Here is a 19,821-nt window from a genome sequence, read left to right on the forward strand (position 1 = left end):
AAGTAAGGAGTAGAAAACCCTAACTCTTCTCCCAACTCCTATCTTACAATCGTTTTTTATCCCGAACCCTTCTCCCAACTCCTCATCTCATGCGGCCATCCAACTCCTCTCCGCAAACCCCTCTCCGGCAAACCTCTATCTGACGAACCCCTCTCCGCGAATCACTTCTCCGAACTCCTCTCCGTCGAGACCGCGGGATTAATCTCTTCGCCTCCGTCATCCGGACGGAAGAAGAACCCGGAACGAAGGCAACTTCAGCGAACAAATGGGTGGGATGCACGATTGGTGGAAACGGATGGGACACGTGAACTTACTCAGTTTACTTAAGGTACGCCAACGGGTCAATCGTATCTGCGGTCTCGATCTCCCTCGTCGCACCTGCGCTCATGGCGGTCGGCGAGGCGGAGCAAGGACTAGCCTACTGGCTACGGTGGAAAGTGGCTCTATGCCTCGTGGTTCTGGCTATCCCTGCCGCCGTGTCGGTGTCCGTGTTCTCGTCGGGCAGGGCAGACCCCCTCAGATCCTCCGATCTCTGGCTCTTGTGCTGGAAGAAGGCCAGCCGCTTTTGGCTTCTAGGATTTCGAGTTGTTTCTCTATCGATCTTCTACTTTTTGTTGTGGCAGGTGCTTCTCCTTGACGGCGTCTTCGCCTTCTATTTCTATACTCAGTAAGCCCTTTTTAGTTGAATTGTTTGCATCGTGTGGTCGAATGTTTGCTCAAAAATCCTATTTTTTCTTGTTTCTTTTTTGCTTCGATCGAACATAAAATGTTTTATTAGGATTTCGGGGAAATTTCTTCAAGAATAAAATTCGATTCTATGGTTGCTGCGGATGTGCTCATAGGTTCCCTCTTTCTGATTCTGGTTTAGGTGTCTGGTCATGAGCTGATTGAGTGCGTCGAAATATATGTAGTATTTCGTTAAGTTTCTCCTTGTATGAATTGCTTCCCATTACGACAATGTATCTAACTAGTTCAAGCTAGAACATCAACTGTGGAAAGAGGTTTCTAAATTTATCATTTCAGTTAGTAACTAAATGGTTCTTGTGAAAGAAATTCATGACAACTCTATATTTTTGTTGTTAGCTTCCAAGCCAGCTACTGACTATTTAAATTTGGTGCCTGCAGGTGGACATTTTTGTTAGTGATCATCTATTTCCTGGTATGTTCCGGCTCCTTTTTTTTTGTACTTTTGTTTTATTTCCTAACTTCTTTTCCCATCTATCTGTGATTATATTCTATATGCAATATTTGCTAACTCAGTATAGTTGGATGCATTTTGCTCATATCATTAATATTTCTTATGGGGTTTTTGAACATGGATAAGGTTGGACATATGCTTTGTTTTGTTATATGACTTGCTTATGTATGTGCAATTTTACATGCTTACAGATTGCTAGTGTGATATCTGCTTATGGTTGTTGGATGTATGGAAAGTGTGCCACTGAAAATGACGAGGCAAATGCATTCCTTAAAGAAGATGTTGTAGTAGATATACCTGTAACTTTGAATGCAACAAATAGAAACAAAAATGCTAGCAAATCACGTAGCAACTATGAGCATGGTTATTGTCAACAAAAAGCTGGATTTTGGGGTTACCTTATGCTAGCAAATCACGTAGTAACTTGTTCCTGCAGTGTGAATTGTTAGAAAAGAGATCCATCTATAAATTCATGATTCAAGTTATAATCTTTATTAAGAAGTCATCTAGGAAGTTCTTTAAGAACATGCTACATTAGGTTTTGATCATGCTCATCCACTGGAATTGAAAAGAGATACAAGTCTGGCAGTGGAAAACATCACTATGGCAACCAGTCCTAGTTTCACAGTAGCCTAGTTTTGTGAACAACACCACACAAACATCTTTAGGTCTTTCCCTTATCTCACCTTCCAACAATTTTGAATCTTGTATCTGTTGTTTCCATTTCCAAATTGTACAATATTCTTATCTTGTATCTGTTGCCAGGACAGTAATCTGATTTCTGAAACTGCACATCTGAACTGCAGTGCAAAAATTGAGAAACCTACTATTCTCCATACTAATCTGTAATGACTCCACCATTGTCCTTGTTTTCTCAGCCTTATTAAACATGTATGCATTAGATAGTCCCTCTCCTTCATGCTGCCCAACCATTAATGGCTTGATACTATGCTGCTGCAAATGAGAGTTTATAGGCTTCCATTTTCCAGCACTTGTTGCATCTGTGTTATGGCTTGTAGGTACTGATTTGTTGAACCACTCGAGATACACATCAAGTTTAGAAGATCTTAAAAGTGCAGATGTCATAATTGAAGCCATTGTGGAATCTGAAGTAAAAAAAAAAAAGTAGTTATTTTCAGAACTTGATAGGATTTCAAAAGTTTATGCAATTTTAGCATCTAATACTAGTTCTCCAATGATTGTTCATCTAATATTGGTTGTGAGTATTCATTCATTCGTCTCCAATGATTGTTTTGTTTCTTTTAAGAGCCATCAGTAATTCTCATATATGGACTTGAAATATATTATTGTTACTTTTGTAGATGGATATAGGACAGTCGAGATCAGTACACTAAGGAGCGTCTGGATTCAGTAATTGATCAGTACACTAAGCGTCTGGATTCAGTAACTACTGTACTGTTTTGAGTAAACAGATTGTTGGCTACTTCTTCAGTATTCAGTATTCAGTAGCTACTTCTTAGAAGTAAGCAGATTGTAGTTGTTCAAAACAGATTTTTTGTGCTCTTTTGTTTTATATGTGAATATCACTATATACTTTGAAACAAAATTAGTGTTAATTTTGATATTTACTAGCTTCTCATGTAATTAAATACTAATTTACTTCAACGTCAGATTTCTATTATTTTGATGAGTTTGAAATCATTAACTGAGTTGATTATATGTAAAATTCGAATCTAGACATGGTAAAATAAAAATAATAAGAAAAATAATAGTTTCGTAAATATAAAAATAATGATTTTTAAATAATTTTTTTTTCTTTAAAACGACAACGCTTTTAAAGTGTTGCAAAAAGTGTTGTCTTTGTAAAAAAAACAACAACGCTTTTAAAGCGTTGTAATAGTGTTGTCTTTGTAAAATATGACTACGCTTTTAAAGCATTGCAAAAGCGTTGTCTTTTCTACCAAAAACAACGCTTTAAAAGCGTTGCAAAACGTTGCCTTTGCATAAAACGACAACGCTTTTAAAGCGTTGCAAAAGCGTTGTCTTTGGTACAAACGACAACGCTTTAAAAGCGTTGTCGTTGAGCAGACTTTTAACAACAGTGCCTTTAACAACGCTTTTTCAAGCACAAAGACAACGCTTTAAAAGCGTTGTCTATTAGCTTTTTTCTTGTAGTGATGGAATGAAATATCAGATTTCATAACAGGAATCCAACAATTGGACCTTTTCAGAATATAATTATCATTGAACTTTTGTTGTTCCTACTCACTCAAACTAAATACAGAATTGATGTTGCATCAATTTTTTTTTAAATTCTGATTCCAGATCACAGTATCAAACCTTGGAATTCAAAGTAATCTTGGCTTGAAAATTGAAAATTTAAGCTTATCCATGCATCTCATTTAGAATTCTATAATTCTTACACTAAAAACAAGTTCAAATCAAACTGTACACCAACAGCAGCCCTCAAAACATCTATGATTTTTGGTCTTCTCCTTTATCAGAAATCTGCAGCAATCAAAAACATCATAGAGGTTTGGTACTAAATATGAACTTGTTGATGCTCAGGTTTCATTTCTGCAGATGTTGCAGAAATTTCAAGTTGGATTCTCAACTTCCAAATGCTAATAAAACTCCACAATTATTAAATCTCCATCTCTCCATTCCTGACAGGAAGTAGTATTTGTCACAAAAGTACGTGCCTTTGTATCAACTTTGCATTGTTTAACCACCAAAAATCTCAATACTCCTTCATCTTGCTACTTAAGAACCTTGTCAATGCATACTCGAAAGCTTTCAGATTTCAACAACTCTAGCTAGTTATAATTCATTTCCTTATTTGGCACAGCAATGCCACATTTCTGCAAAATCTGCACTTCCAGGCTGCTCTTTGTGATTTCCTGTTCTTTCAGCATCATTCCCTTCCGATTTTCATTGCTCCATTTCAAATCTGAAATTCCATTTCTTGAATTAAGTATCACTTCAAAATCCAAAAACCTTCACTGTCATAACAGCTTGAATTTCCAGCTTGTCTCAGCTCATACATCAATCAGAAAATTACTGCAATTCAGAATTCCATGCTAATAGAATTCTTTCCAGCAAGTTTATAAAGAATGCTATCATGGTGTAAACAACAATCACTACTAGAATTTCAAAAAGCTTCAATTACTTCTCAAAAACATCAAGGGCTGATAATGAAAAAGCTCAGACTATCCAAAAAGTTGCACACACTTGATACAAATGTAAACTATGCTGTACTCAAATGCTGAATTCTGTTTTCAGTATTTTAAAGTTCCCATTGCTTCACTTTTTCTTCAACTTTTCATAGTAACAATGCTATACTCAATTGCTTCGTTGATGAAATAATTACCACCAATTGAATTCCCCATTAAAATCCATTATAGTCAGATTTCAACATCTGCAAGTGTATCTAAATTCTGCTGTCCAAATATAGTTTCTGAAAATATCAACATATTTTCTCTGTAAATTCACAGCAATTCCAACTTGCTCTTCAAATGTAAAACTCAGAATGCATTCTGAATTTGGTATAAAACTGATACAAATAAATTATGACAATATTTTCAGCATTTTCTTTTCTAGCACAGTAGCATCCCAACTCGAAAAATCTTAAGCATTTAGCTCCATTACATCTTCCCAAAACTTCATCTTTAGCTTGAATTTGAATCCCGTCCATTAACAAATGAATCCAAGCATTTAAAAGCTCTATACATCTCCCCCACACTTAAAACTTTGTCATCTTGCATAATCTAACTCATCAAGAATTCAACCAACACTCTCAATAGAAACATGGCAAGCAAAGATGATCAAAGGTTTAAATGCTAGAGGAAAATGTTTAAGAAAATTGTGAATAAAGGAATTGGAATTTATATGGGATCAAGAATTAAAACAATCCTTAATTTCCATGCACACATATGCTATTGTGACTTTGAAAAGAAATTAAGCAAGTTCTAGAGTTCAATTGCTATGAGTGCATGTCACACATGAGAAAATAATAGAGTGTAGGCTAAAAGTGGTCCTCTCTAGGTATTTTCATGCAAACAAGCCCAATTGATCAAATTGGAATCCACCACCATTTTAACCAATATCATGTAAGTAGAATATCCAATCATGTCCAATGACCTAAAATTGATGATCAAATTTAAGAAACTTTTACCATCTTAAAAGCATTACTTAGAAAATTTCCATGGAGACTTTTATTCAAAATGAAAATGCTATGTACTAACAAAATGCAAAGTATGAAGCTAAGAAACGTATAAAGAATTTATTAACAAAGCATGAATTAAAATGCAAAAGAAACCAAATTGAAACCAACTCCCCTTTCATTTCCCGGTGGTTGAAGAAGATTTAGAAGGAGAATCCATGCCGGAAGTGGAGTATCCTTGGTTGCAGTCAACTTCTTTTTATTTACCATTTTTCCATTGCAAATCTAGGGATGACAATTTTCCCCGCGGGGAAAACCCGAAATGGGGATGGGGATTCCCGATTTTTCGGGGATGGGGCGGGTTTGGGGCGGGTATGGGAATACTATCCCCATCCCCGAACCCGCCCCGAATATTATTATTATTAATATTAATAAATAATAATATGATTTTTTAAAAAAATATTAATAATAGAGTTAATATTAATATTAAAATTTTTGAAAATATTATTAATAATAATATTATTGATATTGATATTAATATTAATATTATCATTAATAATTATTATTAAATAATAATAATAATAATATAAATTAATTTAGAAATGGGGTGGGGATGGGGAATCCCCGAACCCCGTGGGTTCGGGTTCGGGGATTCCCCGAACCCGAAAAAATGAAAACGGGGCGGGGATGGGAATGACAAACCCGGCCCCGCCCCGCCCCGTTGCCATCCCTATGCAAATCCTTTCTGGAGGTTTGAGTCGGTTCAGTTCAAGCATCCACTCCGGAAGCTTGTATTCTCCTACAACATCATTAAAAGACAAGACCTCCCATACACATGTGGGATAAAAAGAAAATAGGAGAATATTAGTGTGGATAGAAAATATGTCAAGAAATGAATCACAACTAATAAAATCAACAAATGGTACCTCTATCAAATTTTCTGAAAAATCACAAGAAAGACTCACCTTGTCATTTTGAAAGGTACCTGGAGTAGTGATTATTACCTCCTTTTCATCGAGTAATGGTTCAAGCTCTTGTTCACATGATAGTTCAGGTGGATGTACAACTTCATGTAATGATTCTTGGGTGCTTGGCTCCATAGCATAAGTCCCTACACTTACATCTTTAATTCTTGGTAATTCTTGAGGTAATGCTTCCAGTAAGCAATCCCCTACACTTAAATCATCTTCAAAGAAATGTTCAGAACCTGAATCACTAACAACATCTTCAGCAACAATATCAGTAGGATCAGAAATTTACATAATTACATAATCATCACAAAAAATACTAGAAAAATCATGTGAAGTAATGGGAGTAGGGTCAGGCCTGACAAAATCACTACTTTCCATCTCTCCACTGGAGTTTTGTGCTTGCAGCTGATTGATGGATGATGCAATTTGGTCCAACTATAACTGTAGGTTCTGTATCCTTGAGAATTGTTGCTCTTGATGTTCACTCATTTGTTACATAATCTCCTTGAGTTTCCATGTTGATTCATCCATCTGAGGATCGTTTTGTTGAAAAGAATTTGGCATAGAATATGTTGAAACTTCTTGAAACCCATACGAACTCTGGTAAACTGGATATGGCTCAATAAATGGTCCTTGTGCACTTTCATACCCGAAACATGAATTATCCACCCAATTAGCATTAAAATCATTTGAAAATGACTCATACCCATTTTGCTGATCCATGTTTGGGTAAAATAGATACTCAGGTTGAAAACACTGATAACTCTCCATTCCACCTCCAAAATTATGAAAATATGGATCCATGCTAAAGAAATCTCCTGTTCTTCACTACAACACTAAAAATCAAGATTAGAAGACTCAAGAGCATAAAGTTTCATACACATGAAAACATGAACAGTAAAAGCACTTAATAATTCAAGAATAAACCAAAATGAAAATACAAAAAGATTAGGCAATCAAATCTATCAAGAAAGATGCTAACAAAATAAAACCAATCAATGATCAATCTAAAATAAACACACATTGCTAGTTACTTCCCCGGCAACGACGCCAAAATTTGGTGTCGGCCTTTTAGCATGTCACAAGGCGCTCCAAATTAATTAAAATTGAAACTCATTAAAATTAAAACAATGTGTTGTAGTAACGAGTCCCAAGTCGTATTTTTCTCCAAGGATAACTAGTAAGTGTGTTAATTCTAGAATTGTTTCAAATTGAGTTATCACATCCACAAGGTTAAACTAGCACTTCCATTTAACTTGCAATCCAAATTAAGTTCTTCTAACACGATCAAGAACAGATTCAAGTAAGGTTGATCTCCTCTAGACATTATTACCTTCATTTCCTTCTCATCAAATAAACATCAATTAAATTTGGATTTAAATGCCTCATTGAATCAATAGATCAATTATTATCTTTTCAATTCAAAATCACAGTAACATTAAACTCAAGATCTCACTACACTTCTAGAGACCGAAATAGCATCTAAGTCACAGACATAATCAACTTCACAATTAATTCAATCACCAAATCTCCAATTCTTTCCCTCAATCAACAAAGTGATACATAGGTAAACAATGAAGAACATCAAGTGATACATTTGACATCTAAATTAATTCATAGGCACTAAGATCAAGAACCAAATCAACACTGATAAAGTAAAACCAAACTAGTATCTAAATAATCAAGGCAAAACACTAGCTAAACACTTGTTAGTAACTAAACATTAGCTGGGTTAAACTGAAATAAGGAACTCAAAATAGGAAATAGATTGCAGAGCTAAGTTAGTAGTTGAATATGGGTTTTGATTGCAGGAATTAAACAAAATCAGAATTGCAACAAAAGATCAGAATTGAAATTGCAGGAAAGACAATTCAAACAAAGCTAAATTGCAAAGAAAAGAATCAGATCATTAGATCTGAGCAGGTTCAAGAACTAATCAAAAGAGCAGATAAAGACAATTAATCCCTAACATTCCTCAACCCAAATCCTTGTTGCAAACCTTCTTCACCCTGCTGTCACTACAGAACCATCGCAGAGAACGCCCATCTGGTAATCGGCTTTGAATCTTGAGCTATCAACTAATCCACCAGATGATCACAGCCTCAGAGAACGCCCATACAGCTCACACCCGAATGGAATCCACATCGCACGAAGAAACAAAGCTAGAATATGAAGATTTGCAAACTCCAATTGATTAATCAGATCGATCCCGGAGTTACTGATGGAATGGAGATCGCGAGTGTGATCGGAGCCTCAGAGAACGCCCATCCAGCTCCGGTGATGATGGAAATCGCGGATCGGAGAACGCCCCTTCATCCGGATTGCGAAATGTCAGAGACTCAACTGCGCGGACTGGGGAACACCCGCTGCCGCTTCTGTGCCTTCGGATGATGATCTCCGGAGCTCAGGAATCGCCGCCGGTGAAGAATGCTAGTGCTCAGATCTGGAATGAAGAACGGGAACTACGACACCAGAAGGAAGAAGAAGGTGGAACAATGATTTTGTCGTGAAAATGCCGAGCCCCCTGGAAAACACTGTAGCTTCTGCGTTTTAAATCATCTTCAATTTGATCGGACGGCTGAGAATAATTTGGGCTTGATCAATGGCTGGATCAACTCAGATCTGGATCAAAACCCTTGGATCTTCATCTATGGCTGTGATGTGCTTCCTCGTAGCTCGGATGGACCAGATTCTTGACGGATGGCTCAGATCTCTCTGATCTTCAATGGACGGTCTAAAACACTCCAAGGCTTGATCAACTTGATTAGCCCTTGATTTGAGCCCAAATGTGATCTGATTTGATCGGGTCCATGGCCCTTTTGACGCCTACAAAATATGAATCAAATATTAGCATCAAATACCATGAAAATAGGCTAATTTGCAATTAAGTCCAAGATCACATGCAATTATGAAATATGGTGTAAATGTGAAATTAAACTATGAATAAACCAATAAAAATATGCATTATGAATCAATATAATATAGCAAAATCATGGTTATCATCGCCTCGAACACACAACTCAAGTTCATCGATAATAACACATTCCACTAGAGAGTTATTATCGCACTACCGCACCAATCCTAAATTACATTATGAGCTCCTTATTATCATGAGTGTGTTAGTCTCCCTATGTTTAAGATAACGAATGCCCACTAATTAAGTAAGTTACTGATAACTCACTTAATTAATATCTAGCTCCAAGAGTAGTACCACTCAACTTCATTGTCATGTCAGACTAAGTCCACCTGTAGGGTTTAACATGACAATCCTTATGAGCTCCTCTTGGGGACATTCTCAACCTAGATATCTAGGACACAGATTCCTTCTATAATCAACAACACACACTATAGCTAATATCATTCCCAACTTATCGGGCTTATTGACTTATCGAGTTAAATCTCATCCACTGATAAGTTAAAGAAATAAATACTAAATATATGTGTTTGTTATTATATTAGGATTAAGAGCACACACTTCCATAATAACTAAGGTCTATTTCTTTTATAAAGTCAGTACAAAAGAACTTACCTAAAATGGTCATACTCAATACACTTGGAGTGTATCAGTGTAATTTATTAGTTTAGATAAACTAATATTTAATTACACTACGACTACTTCAACGGTTTATTCCTTTCCATCTTAGTCGCGAGCAACTATTTATAATTTATAAAGAATCGACAACATGATCTTCTGTGTGTGACACTACATACCATGTTGTCTACTATATAAATTAATTGAACAAATTACATTTAACAAATAAATGTAGATATTGACCACTGTGATTCTGTATTTCTAAATAAATGTTAATACAAAAGCTAGGCTTTTAGTATACACTCTAACAAATAGGATAATTCAAGAGGGTAAGATAGATTTATGCATTAATCTTTATATCTTATGGGTTGAGAGGTAATGATTTCTATGTTGATTTTTCGAGGGATCTTCATGACAAGAACATGCCCGTGTAAGGACAACATAGGCTCATATTTAATTGATCACATTTAGGTATAGATTCCAGTCCTAGGCCGGTTGTCTATTGCAAGAGAGAATCGACAACTTTCTACAAATGATGGACAATTGAGAAATAAGATTTGGTAGATCATTTACATTGAAGAATCTTACAAAGAAATCAAAACTCCTAGAACATCCCTTATCATTGCCCTATTCCTTCTTTCCTATTCTTTTATTTCTTTGTTACTTTTCATAGTTACACTTAGACTTTGTCAATCCATTGATTTGTTGTCTAGCTAATTCGCTTTGAGACATTCTTAGTGCTTATTCCAATCCCTGTGGATACGATAATCTTTTATATTACTTGCGATATTTCCGTACACTTGCGGAGGTTATCATGTTTTTGGCGCTGTTGTCGGGCACTGCGCTATAACATTAGGAATTATCAATTGAGTTAGACTAGACATAACTTTTCTTTTCATTTGTATAGTTGTAACTAATTGTTAGAATTTTATTTTCATAAGTTTTTTCATTTCTTGTATGACATTCTTTTCAATTTCTTTCTGTTGTAATTCTAATTCTACATTTTTGATTCTAACATCTTGTCTAACTTTTCTCTGTTTTCTTTTGATTTAGTCTTTTTCTTTCTTTTTCTTTCGTGAACATATCTTGCTATCTTGTTCTTGTGTATGCGAAGATCTAACTTTGTAGGAGAACTTCTTCCTCTAGACCCTAAGATAGATAGAACATTTCATAGAAGAAAAATTCTGCAAAGACAACAAGAAGAACAAAAACATTCTATTATGGCGAATAGACCACTAAAGGATTATGCAACACCTTACGCTAGGGGTTTTCGATCTAGTATTTCAAGGCCTTCTGTTGAGGTAAATAATTTCGAGATCAAACCTGCAATTATATCATGGTGCAGCAAAATCAGTTTGGTGGAGGACCGCATGAAGACCCGAACCAACATTTAGAGGTCTTCTATGAGATATGCAACATAATGAAAATGAATGGTGTTCCTTCAGAGGCAGTGCGCCTACTATTATTTAGGTTTTGTTTGAGAGATAGAGCCAAGCAATGGTTGAATTCTTTGGCTCTAAATAGCATCACCACATGGGAGCAATGTGAGCAACAATTCCTTGACAAATTCTATCCTTCAAGTAAAACTGCTCATATGAGGAATCTCATTACAAGCTTCAAACAAGCAGACTCTGAATCTTTATTTGAAGCTTGGGATAGATACAATAGTATGCTCAGACAATGCCCACACCATGGTTTAGAAAGGTGGTTAGTGCGACACACGTTTTATAATGGCATCAACTATCATACAAAAGTGTCCCTTGATTCAGCTGCTGGAGGGGCACTTATGAACAAGAGTTTAGATGAAGCCGAGGAGATAATCGAGAGCGTAACACAAAACCACCATCAATGGGCTAATGAATGAAGTGGTGGCTATTCTTGTATGAACCCAACAACAAAAGCATCAGGAAAATTTGATGTTGATGCAGTGACTTTATTGGCTACGAAACTGGATGCTCTTACAAAAAAGTTTGAGAATATGGGAGCTAGCTCAAGTACAACCAATGCCATTGTTTCTTCTTGTGAAGTATGTGAAAGTTCTGAACATTTAAATGACTCATGTCCATTGGGGGCTATAACTGCACAAATCAATCAATTAGAGCAATGTGATGCAATCATGGGTTTCAATCAGAGGCAGAATAACCCATACTCAAATACCTACAACCCTAGATGGAAGAGTCATCCTAATTTCTCTTACAGAAATAACCAAGATCAAGGATCATCCATGGGGGCAAGGCCTAATTTCAATTCGGACAACAAAATTTTCAGCAACAATCTTCTCAGGGCTTTCCGATGTCTAAAATTGAAAAGATGTTTGAAGAAATTATGTCCACTCAAAATGAAATGAAACAAGCTCAGAATGAAATGAAACAAGACATTTTGAAGCTTACTCAGAGAATGGATAATTCTGATAGACATCAAAAGATTTTGGAAAGTCAGATTGCCCAACTAGCTTCCTCATCTTCTAGAGCACCAGGACAATTACCTGGAAAGCCTGATGTCAATTCCATGGAGCACTGCAATAGAATTGAGCTTAGGAGCGGACAGACCTTGGGAGATCCCCAAGTGACTGCTCCAAAAGGGATGCACACTGAAGAAGAGCTCTCTCCTCCAGCACCAAATCAGACTCAAGTTAATGAGGAGAGTACCACTAAGGTTGAAGAGACTCTTCCACTCAACCATCAAAGTATAGCAGTCCCTTTTCCTCAAAGATTGATTATGTTAAAGAAAGATGAAGAGTTTGGAAAATTCTTGGAGAAGGTGAAAGAAATATGTGTTGAAGTACCACTCATTGATGCAATCCTTCAAATGGCCAAGTTTGCCAAATTCTTGAAGGACATCATGTCGAATAAGAGAAGGAAGGGAGATGTAGAGACCATTGCACTTACAGAGGAATGCAGTGCTCTTTTTGAAAAGAACACTTCCCCAAAGTTGAAAGACCCTGGAAGCTTTTATATTCCTTGCAATATAGGAACTGAATTTATTAAAAAGGCTTTTTGTGATTTGGGGGCAAGTGTTAGCCTCATTCCTTATTCTATTTGTAATAAATTAGGTCTCAAAAACTTTAAAATTACTACCATGGCACTACAACTTGCTGATCACTCCTGCAGGTACCCTATGGGTATCATTGAGGATGTACCAGTAGAAGTAGGTGGGAGTATAATCCCCACTGATTTTGTTGTGTTAGACATGGAGGAGGACCTGAAAATCCCTATCATATTGGGAAGACCATTCCTTGCTACAGCAGGAGCTATCATAGATGTTAAGAATCATAAACTTTCTTTGGTAATCGGTAAGGAATGGTTGGAATATGATTTATCTAAAGGCTCTAACCATGTCTCTTCTCTCTTAAATGCTTGTAGCAGGGCAAGCATTTACAAATTGGAGGAATGGAATTTCCATCCTCATGGGAGACCACCAAATGAAGAAAACTATGTGGTGGAAGATGTTGGGAGGAGAGCTCCCAACAAAAGTGACAAATATGTCTGCCCTCCAAGGGCAAGGAAAAGAGAGGAGTAATTAGATTGGTTGAGTTAAAGACCTTAAACAAGCGCTTCTTGAGAGGCAACCCAAGGGTTTCTTTTTAGTTAGTTTCATTCCATGTCTCTATTGTTCATTAGTAGTGTTTTTAATTGGTTTTTATTTTATTTTCAGGTTGAAATTTCACTTCCATGAGCTGGCCATGACTTTTTCATGGGCATGGAAGTGTTGGAAGAGCTAGAAAGGAGGAGAAGTGTCAATTGGAGCAAAACAGAGCATGGTCATGTGCTGCACACGGCCAGGCTTATGGTGCAGGAAGGGAGATGCTTGGGTCGTGTCTACATGACACGGCCGTGTGGAGTCTCCAGATAAGGAAAGGTGTATGGTCGTGTCCCAGACACGGCCGTGTGAAGAATCTAGAGGAGGAAAGCTTCTCGGCCGTGTGAAGGAACCAGTGTAAAAGCCTGCACTGGCCGTGTCATCTGACACGGCCATGTGCTGATTCCAGAGGAGGAGGTTGTTGGGGCCGTGTCTTAGACACGGCCGTGCATGGATACCAGTGAGGAAGAAGGAGATGGTCGTGCCAATTGGCACGGCCGTGTGACTCAACCCGAGAAGGAGAGGGAAGGGGCCGTGTAGATCTACACGACACGACCCGTGTGAAGAAACTTTGCCAGGCCATGTCTCCTATACACGGCCAGATCCAGGCCGTGCCCCCAACACCCTCTTCATCTTAAAACCCTTTTCTCTCCAAAACCCCTCTCTTCTTCAACCCTTCTCTCAAACCTTCTCAGATCTAGGTCTAAAACTTTTCCTTCTCTACAAACTTCACCTAGATCTAGATTCTTCTCTTCTCCTAGATCTAAGATCTCCATTTCCTTAACCAAAGATCTTGTTCTTTGAGACCTATTTCCTCAAGATCTAGTTCCTCCAACTATAAATAGTACCCATCAAACTTGACATTATGTCCAACCTTTTGAAGAAACTACTCAAGGGAGGTGGTGGATCAAGTGGAGACAAGGGGAAGGAGCCAAGCAAGGATAAGGGGAAACAACCGGTCAAAGGCAAGGGAAAGAGGACATCATGCAACGAAGGTAACGACAATGAATTCAATATTGTATTTAGAAATGATGATCAAGTAACTAGATTTGCAATTCTTGTCAATAGAAAGATTGTGTGTACTAGGTATATGGACCCAACCGTTTTAGATATGATAGGAATTAGAGATGATATAGATGTAACGCCCGCCCTCCCTGCTAACCCTAAGGGACGGGGCTACGATACTCCATGTACAGATTTTTCTTTTTAAAACAGCGGAAGACTTAAAATAATTTTCTTAGTTTAATAAAATTTTTTCTTTTGTTCTTCTTTTCATCAGATCCGAACTACACTATCACGGCATCAATAACATGATTTCAAAATTTAGTAGAAACATAACATCAAGTCACACATACGGTACTACAATTCATGATACCAAAGCATAGTTCTTTAAAAGTTTTTAAAGCAGGTTCTTATTTGGTTGCCTAGCCACTGCCACACACATCTCCTGGCCTCTCCTGCTGCTCCTTTAGCTCATCCAGCTTTTTCCTTTATCTGTGGTACAAGGAAAGTAAGCTATGAGCACTCATGGCTCAGTAAGTTCCTTTCCTACTCACTAAAACCGAAAATCATCACATGATCAAAGAATGTCTCAACATAACATGATCTCAACTAGTCATGGCATAACATATCATACTCTTTAAGCATATCATGCAACATAACAAAATCATAACTAGTCATGGCATATCATCTCTTAAAGCATAGCATGAAACATAACATAATCATATCTAATCATGGCATATCATAGTATCATCATAAGGTGGCATGGCATATCAAGCTCTTAAAGCATAACATGAAACATAACATAATCATATCTAATCATGGCATATCATAAATCATAGCATCATCACAACATGATCATAAGGTATATGCAATATGATTTTGAAAACATGTATCCGAAAACATGTGTATGTCTCATGATCTTTAAAACCATTTCTTCTTACATATATACTTGAACATAATATCAACATAATCAGGGCCCCGGCTTGTACCACACATAGATAAATCACGTAGATATGCGCGCTTCCTAAGTATATCCAAGGTAGCAAGTCTTGAATCATATTAGGAACTAGGTCCGGATCACACAGCCATATACCTAGGGGCGTACTAAGGAGCCCATCCCTTTGTTTTTACTAGCCTGGATCACACAGCCAAAGGCCTAAGGGCTGATTAGGAGCCCACCCTTGGTACAAGCCTTACAAAGTAAAGTAGCATGTATAAAAATGCATCATTTAGTCACATAGCATATCATAGAAGTATGCATCACTTAGGCATACATTATGTCATAAAAGTATGCATCACTTAGGCATACATCATATCATAAATAGTATGCATCACTTAGGCATACATCATGTCATAAAAGTATGCATCACTTAGGCATACATCATGTCATAAAAGTATGCATCACTTAGGCATACATCATGTCATAAAAGCATGCATATTTTCACCACATAGCATATCATGAGAGCATGCATATTTTAGGCACATAGCATATCATCAAAGCATGCATATTTCTATCCACATAGCATATCATGAAAGCATGCATATTTTAAGCACATAGCATATCATCAAAGCATGCATATTTCTATCCACATAGCATATCATGAAAGCATGCATATTTTAAGCACATAGCATATCATCAAAGCATGCATATTTCTATCCACATAGCATATCATAAAAGCATGCATATTTTAAGCACATAGCATATCATCAAAGCATGCATATTTCTATCCACATAGCATATCATAAAAGCATGCATATTTCTAAGCACATATCATCTCATGGAAAGTATAAATCACAAGCATACATGTTTAAGCATAAGGGTGTATCATGTGATTATACTATCATAAGAAACACGGTAACATAGTTAGCTTGGTTCTCAATTCTAATAATCCTCTTATCATGTCGAACCCAAATTATCATCACATCAATTTCATAGGAAGCATTATAAGCATGATTAACTTGGTTTCTAAGTTCTCCAAGTCCCTAAACTTCATGTGGCCGAACCCTATCAGGTGTGAAACAAGGTCCCAAATGTCATGAAAGCATGGAAACCTTAAACCATATTTATAGTATTTTTTTCCAAGTAACATAGTAAGCATATTTGAGCTAGTTCTTAAGTTCTTCAAGCCCTTAACATATGCCATGGCCGAAATTTAACAAGTATTCATTAGGGCTAAAAGCAAGCATACAAGCATGTGAACTTGAACTAACATCATGTATAATTTCATAATAAGGCATCATACAATGGGTATGGCCGAAACTTACCCTAGCCTCATTTTAGGTCATTAAACAACATATAGCATGAGAACTTTGGCTTTCTACTTATCATATTTCATGTAGAGTGACATGAGCATATTTAATTTTTTTGTTCTAGGGTTTCTAGGGCATCTATCCCTTCATGGCCGAAACATACAATGGTCCATTTAGGTCATGGAAAAATTATACAAGCATGTGACACAATCAACATATTATCATATTTCCATAAGAAGCATTTTTAACACAATTGGTTTCAATTCTAAGGCCTCTAGGTCATTTAAACCCTACTTGGCCGAGACTCATCAGTGTTTAAATTTGCTTCAAATAGCCTAAAAGCATAGGAAGTCATACAAGTTTCATAGCATGTATAAAGACAAGCATAATAAACATACATGTGAATTGTGTCTTAGGCTTCCTAGGTTTCTTTCCTTTTTTTTCTTTTATTTTTCCTCATGGCTGAAATCTACCAATCTCTAAACTAGGTTTTAAGTGGCCTAAAGCATGGAAAACCTAAGTAAGTTTCATGGCAAAAATTACTAAGAACATCATATACAAATTTGGTTCATAAACAAGCTAGGACCCTTGTGATCTTACATGTCATATATCATGTAACTAAATTCTCTATACCCTAATTAAGCATGAGAGCATCAAACAACTTTCATATCTTAATATCACAGAGGTCTTGAGCATGTTAAAATTTTGTTTAAGCTTTTCTAAGCTATCCATCTTATCATGGCCGAAAATCTTAATGAAGAGTTCATAAATTTCTAGCAATATTCGACATGCAATTCTTTAAGAGAACTCTATATTCTATCATATAAACATGGTTACCTAAATTTAAAGGTCTTCCTAACCCTAAGCTCTTTTCTTGGCCGAAACATATGAGTGGGTTTCTTTTGGTTCCGAGTCACTTTCAAGCAAGAAAAACCAATAAAAGACCCTTAGTAATTCATGGAGGGAATCTTGTACTAGTTTGGTTAAACAATAATTTCCCTAACCTCTTTAAAATATTTTTGGCCGAAATTATAGGGTTAGGTACTCCTCTGACCAAGCATTATATAGGTATAAAAACATGAAGGAAAACCTTCCTACATAACATAGAAAAATATCATGAAATGAGGACTTGTTTAAACCTTCCTAGATTTGAAAACTCTTCTTTGGCCGAATTTTTCTTAAATTCTATTCTAGGTTTTCTACTCCTCATAAAATCCGAAAAGTACATAAAACACCTTGTACCACAGGTGAGGGGAAGCTTACATCCTTTTCGCTTGTGGATCTAAGGTGTGGTGATGGAAGAAGTAGCCTCTTCTTCTAGTTCCCTTCCCTTGATTCCCTTGCTAAGTCCTCCTTGTATCTTAGGCTTTCTTAGGAGAAAACCTTGGCTTGGGGCCGAAGATGGAGGAGAGGGGACTGAGGGTTCGGTGAGGGAGAGGGAGGATGAGGGAAAATGAGAGAAAAATAGAATTTTCCCTTTACATCATCTTTTTTTTTTATATATATTAAGGGGGAATAGGTAGCAAAATTGATTTTTGCTTTCCTTCTCCTTTAACCCATTTTCTATTTTCTTTTATTTATTTTATTTTCTAATTTATTCTCATCATTTATGATGAGAACAAGGGGGAATGAATCCCCTTCATTCTCCATTTAATGTCACGGCAAGAGAGGGAAATGAGAGAGAGAAAGGGAGGAAGGCAAGTTGCCTTTCTCTTTCTCTTTTCTTGCTTTATCTTTTTAGATCTTTACTCCTATCTTTATCATGCATTCCCTTTCCTTGCTATCAATATCTTCTCTCTATCCCAATTGGTTTCTACTAATTAATTCTATAAATTATAATATAAGAGGTTCAAGGTTCAATCCTTGACTACTCCCTATTTTTATTTCTTTTTTTTTATTTCTTTTTGGTTCAACATTCTACTAATATTTTTCTAAGGCAAATTCATCATTCTCTTATTTATCTTAAAAGCTTAGTGTGTGTTACAATAGATTGGATGATTGGGTTCCTAGATTGGAGTGATATGTTGTACTCACATCTACCAACTTATCCTCAACTTGTTTTGGAGTTTCTAAGTTCTCTAGATGTCCATTTTACCAATGAAGATGATTTTGTTGGCAAGATAACTTTTAGGTTGATGAATCAAGACTTTCAATGGACATTTAGTGACTTTAACACTTGTTTTGGATTGTCTTCCGATAGCTCTCGAAGGTGTGATTCTAGGTTTAATTGGAATCATTTTTGGAATTCAATCACCGTATTAGATCATCCTTATGAGCCCTCTAGAGCCAAGGCTTCTCACATGCAAAACCCTGTTTTTAGATATCTACATAGAGTCATGAGCAAAACTATTTTCGGTAGGGGGGAAAGTGGAGTCGTCAAGAAAGTAGAACTTTATTCTCTATGGGCTATGCTACATAAGGTTGATTTTGATTCCGGTTTTCATTTTCTACAAACCTTGGTAAGAGCTGCGAGGGCATCTTCGGGATCAATAGTGCTTGGTGGTTTGATTACCCAAGTAGCCATTAACTTGGAACTTGACTTAGAAGGGTTGGAAGTTATTCATGGCAACGATATGATCGACATGGATGCATGTCTTGCCATGAAGATGATTGTTCGGGATGAGAATGGTTTTGCATTTCCTAGGAGGAATGGTTTTCCTCTACCTCTTCCTTGTCCCGGACGAACTTCAATTCGCAACCCTACTAATTGGGTAATCACTGATTCAGATCCTAAAAATATTCCCTCCATATCCGGAGATACTGAGCCACATATTGAGCTCTCGACATCTGGATACCCGCAGCCTTCCGGACATCCGGATCCTGCTAGGCATTCTTTTGCCTATGGTACGGGTCCCTCCAGATTTAATTTTTCTGATTTTTGTACTTCTCTAGAATCGCTTCACGAGAAGCATGATGCCCAACGAAGAATGTTGGAAGGTCGTTTCTCTTTATCAGATAATCAGTTTAGAGAAGTACAAGAGCACTTTCAGTTCACGAGGAACTTTCAAGGTCAAGTGGCCGAATTTGTCCAGGAATATAATATGGATCAAGCTAGAATGAGGGATTTTATGCAATGCATGAGTGTCACTAGCCAACGAGTAGATGCTTTGTTTGAGTATCATATAATCCTGAGCGAAACTCCAGGTTTCCCTAGTTTTCCCATTGG

The 19,821-nt window shown here is 36.8% G+C and overlaps 1 protein-coding gene and 1 pseudogene across 1 annotated transcript; one reads left to right on the forward strand and one right to left on the reverse strand.

Moving 5' to 3' along the window:
- The first annotated feature begins 386 nt into the window (after nucleotides 1–386).
- Nucleotides 387–1,647, forward strand: LOC122040622. The gene is made up of 3 exons (XM_042600008.1): nucleotides 387–667; nucleotides 1,126–1,159; nucleotides 1,390–1,647. Exons 1-3 carry the CDS (start codon nucleotides 387–389, stop codon nucleotides 1,645–1,647), a joined length of 573 nt encoding a protein of 190 aa, XP_042455942.1.
- A 9,777-nt stretch (nucleotides 1,648–11,424) lies between these two features.
- Nucleotides 11,425–11,522, reverse strand: LOC121994627 (annotated as a pseudogene).
- Between the last annotated feature and the right edge of the window lie 8,299 nt (nucleotides 11,523–19,821).

Source organism: Zingiber officinale, chromosome 1B (assembly GCF_018446385.1).
Source record: "Zingiber officinale cultivar Zhangliang chromosome 1B, Zo_v1.1, whole genome shotgun sequence".
In the NCBI taxonomy this organism is placed as follows: domain Eukaryota; kingdom Viridiplantae; phylum Streptophyta; class Magnoliopsida; order Zingiberales; family Zingiberaceae; genus Zingiber; species Zingiber officinale.

Bases quoted from the DNA above. Each gene is read 5' to 3' on its own strand.
- LOC122040622 (XM_042600008.1), top strand. From the start codon at position 387: ATGGCGGTCGGCGAGGCGGAGCAAGGACTAGCCTACTGGCTACGGTGG. The intron at 668-1,125 runs GTAAGCCCTTTT...TGGTGCCTGCAG, and splicing joins GCCTTCTATTTCTATACTCA to GTGGACATTTTTGTTAGTGA. The intron at 1,160-1,389 runs GTATGTTCCGGC...ACATGCTTACAG, and splicing joins TAGTGATCATCTATTTCCTG to ATTGCTAGTGTGATATCTGC.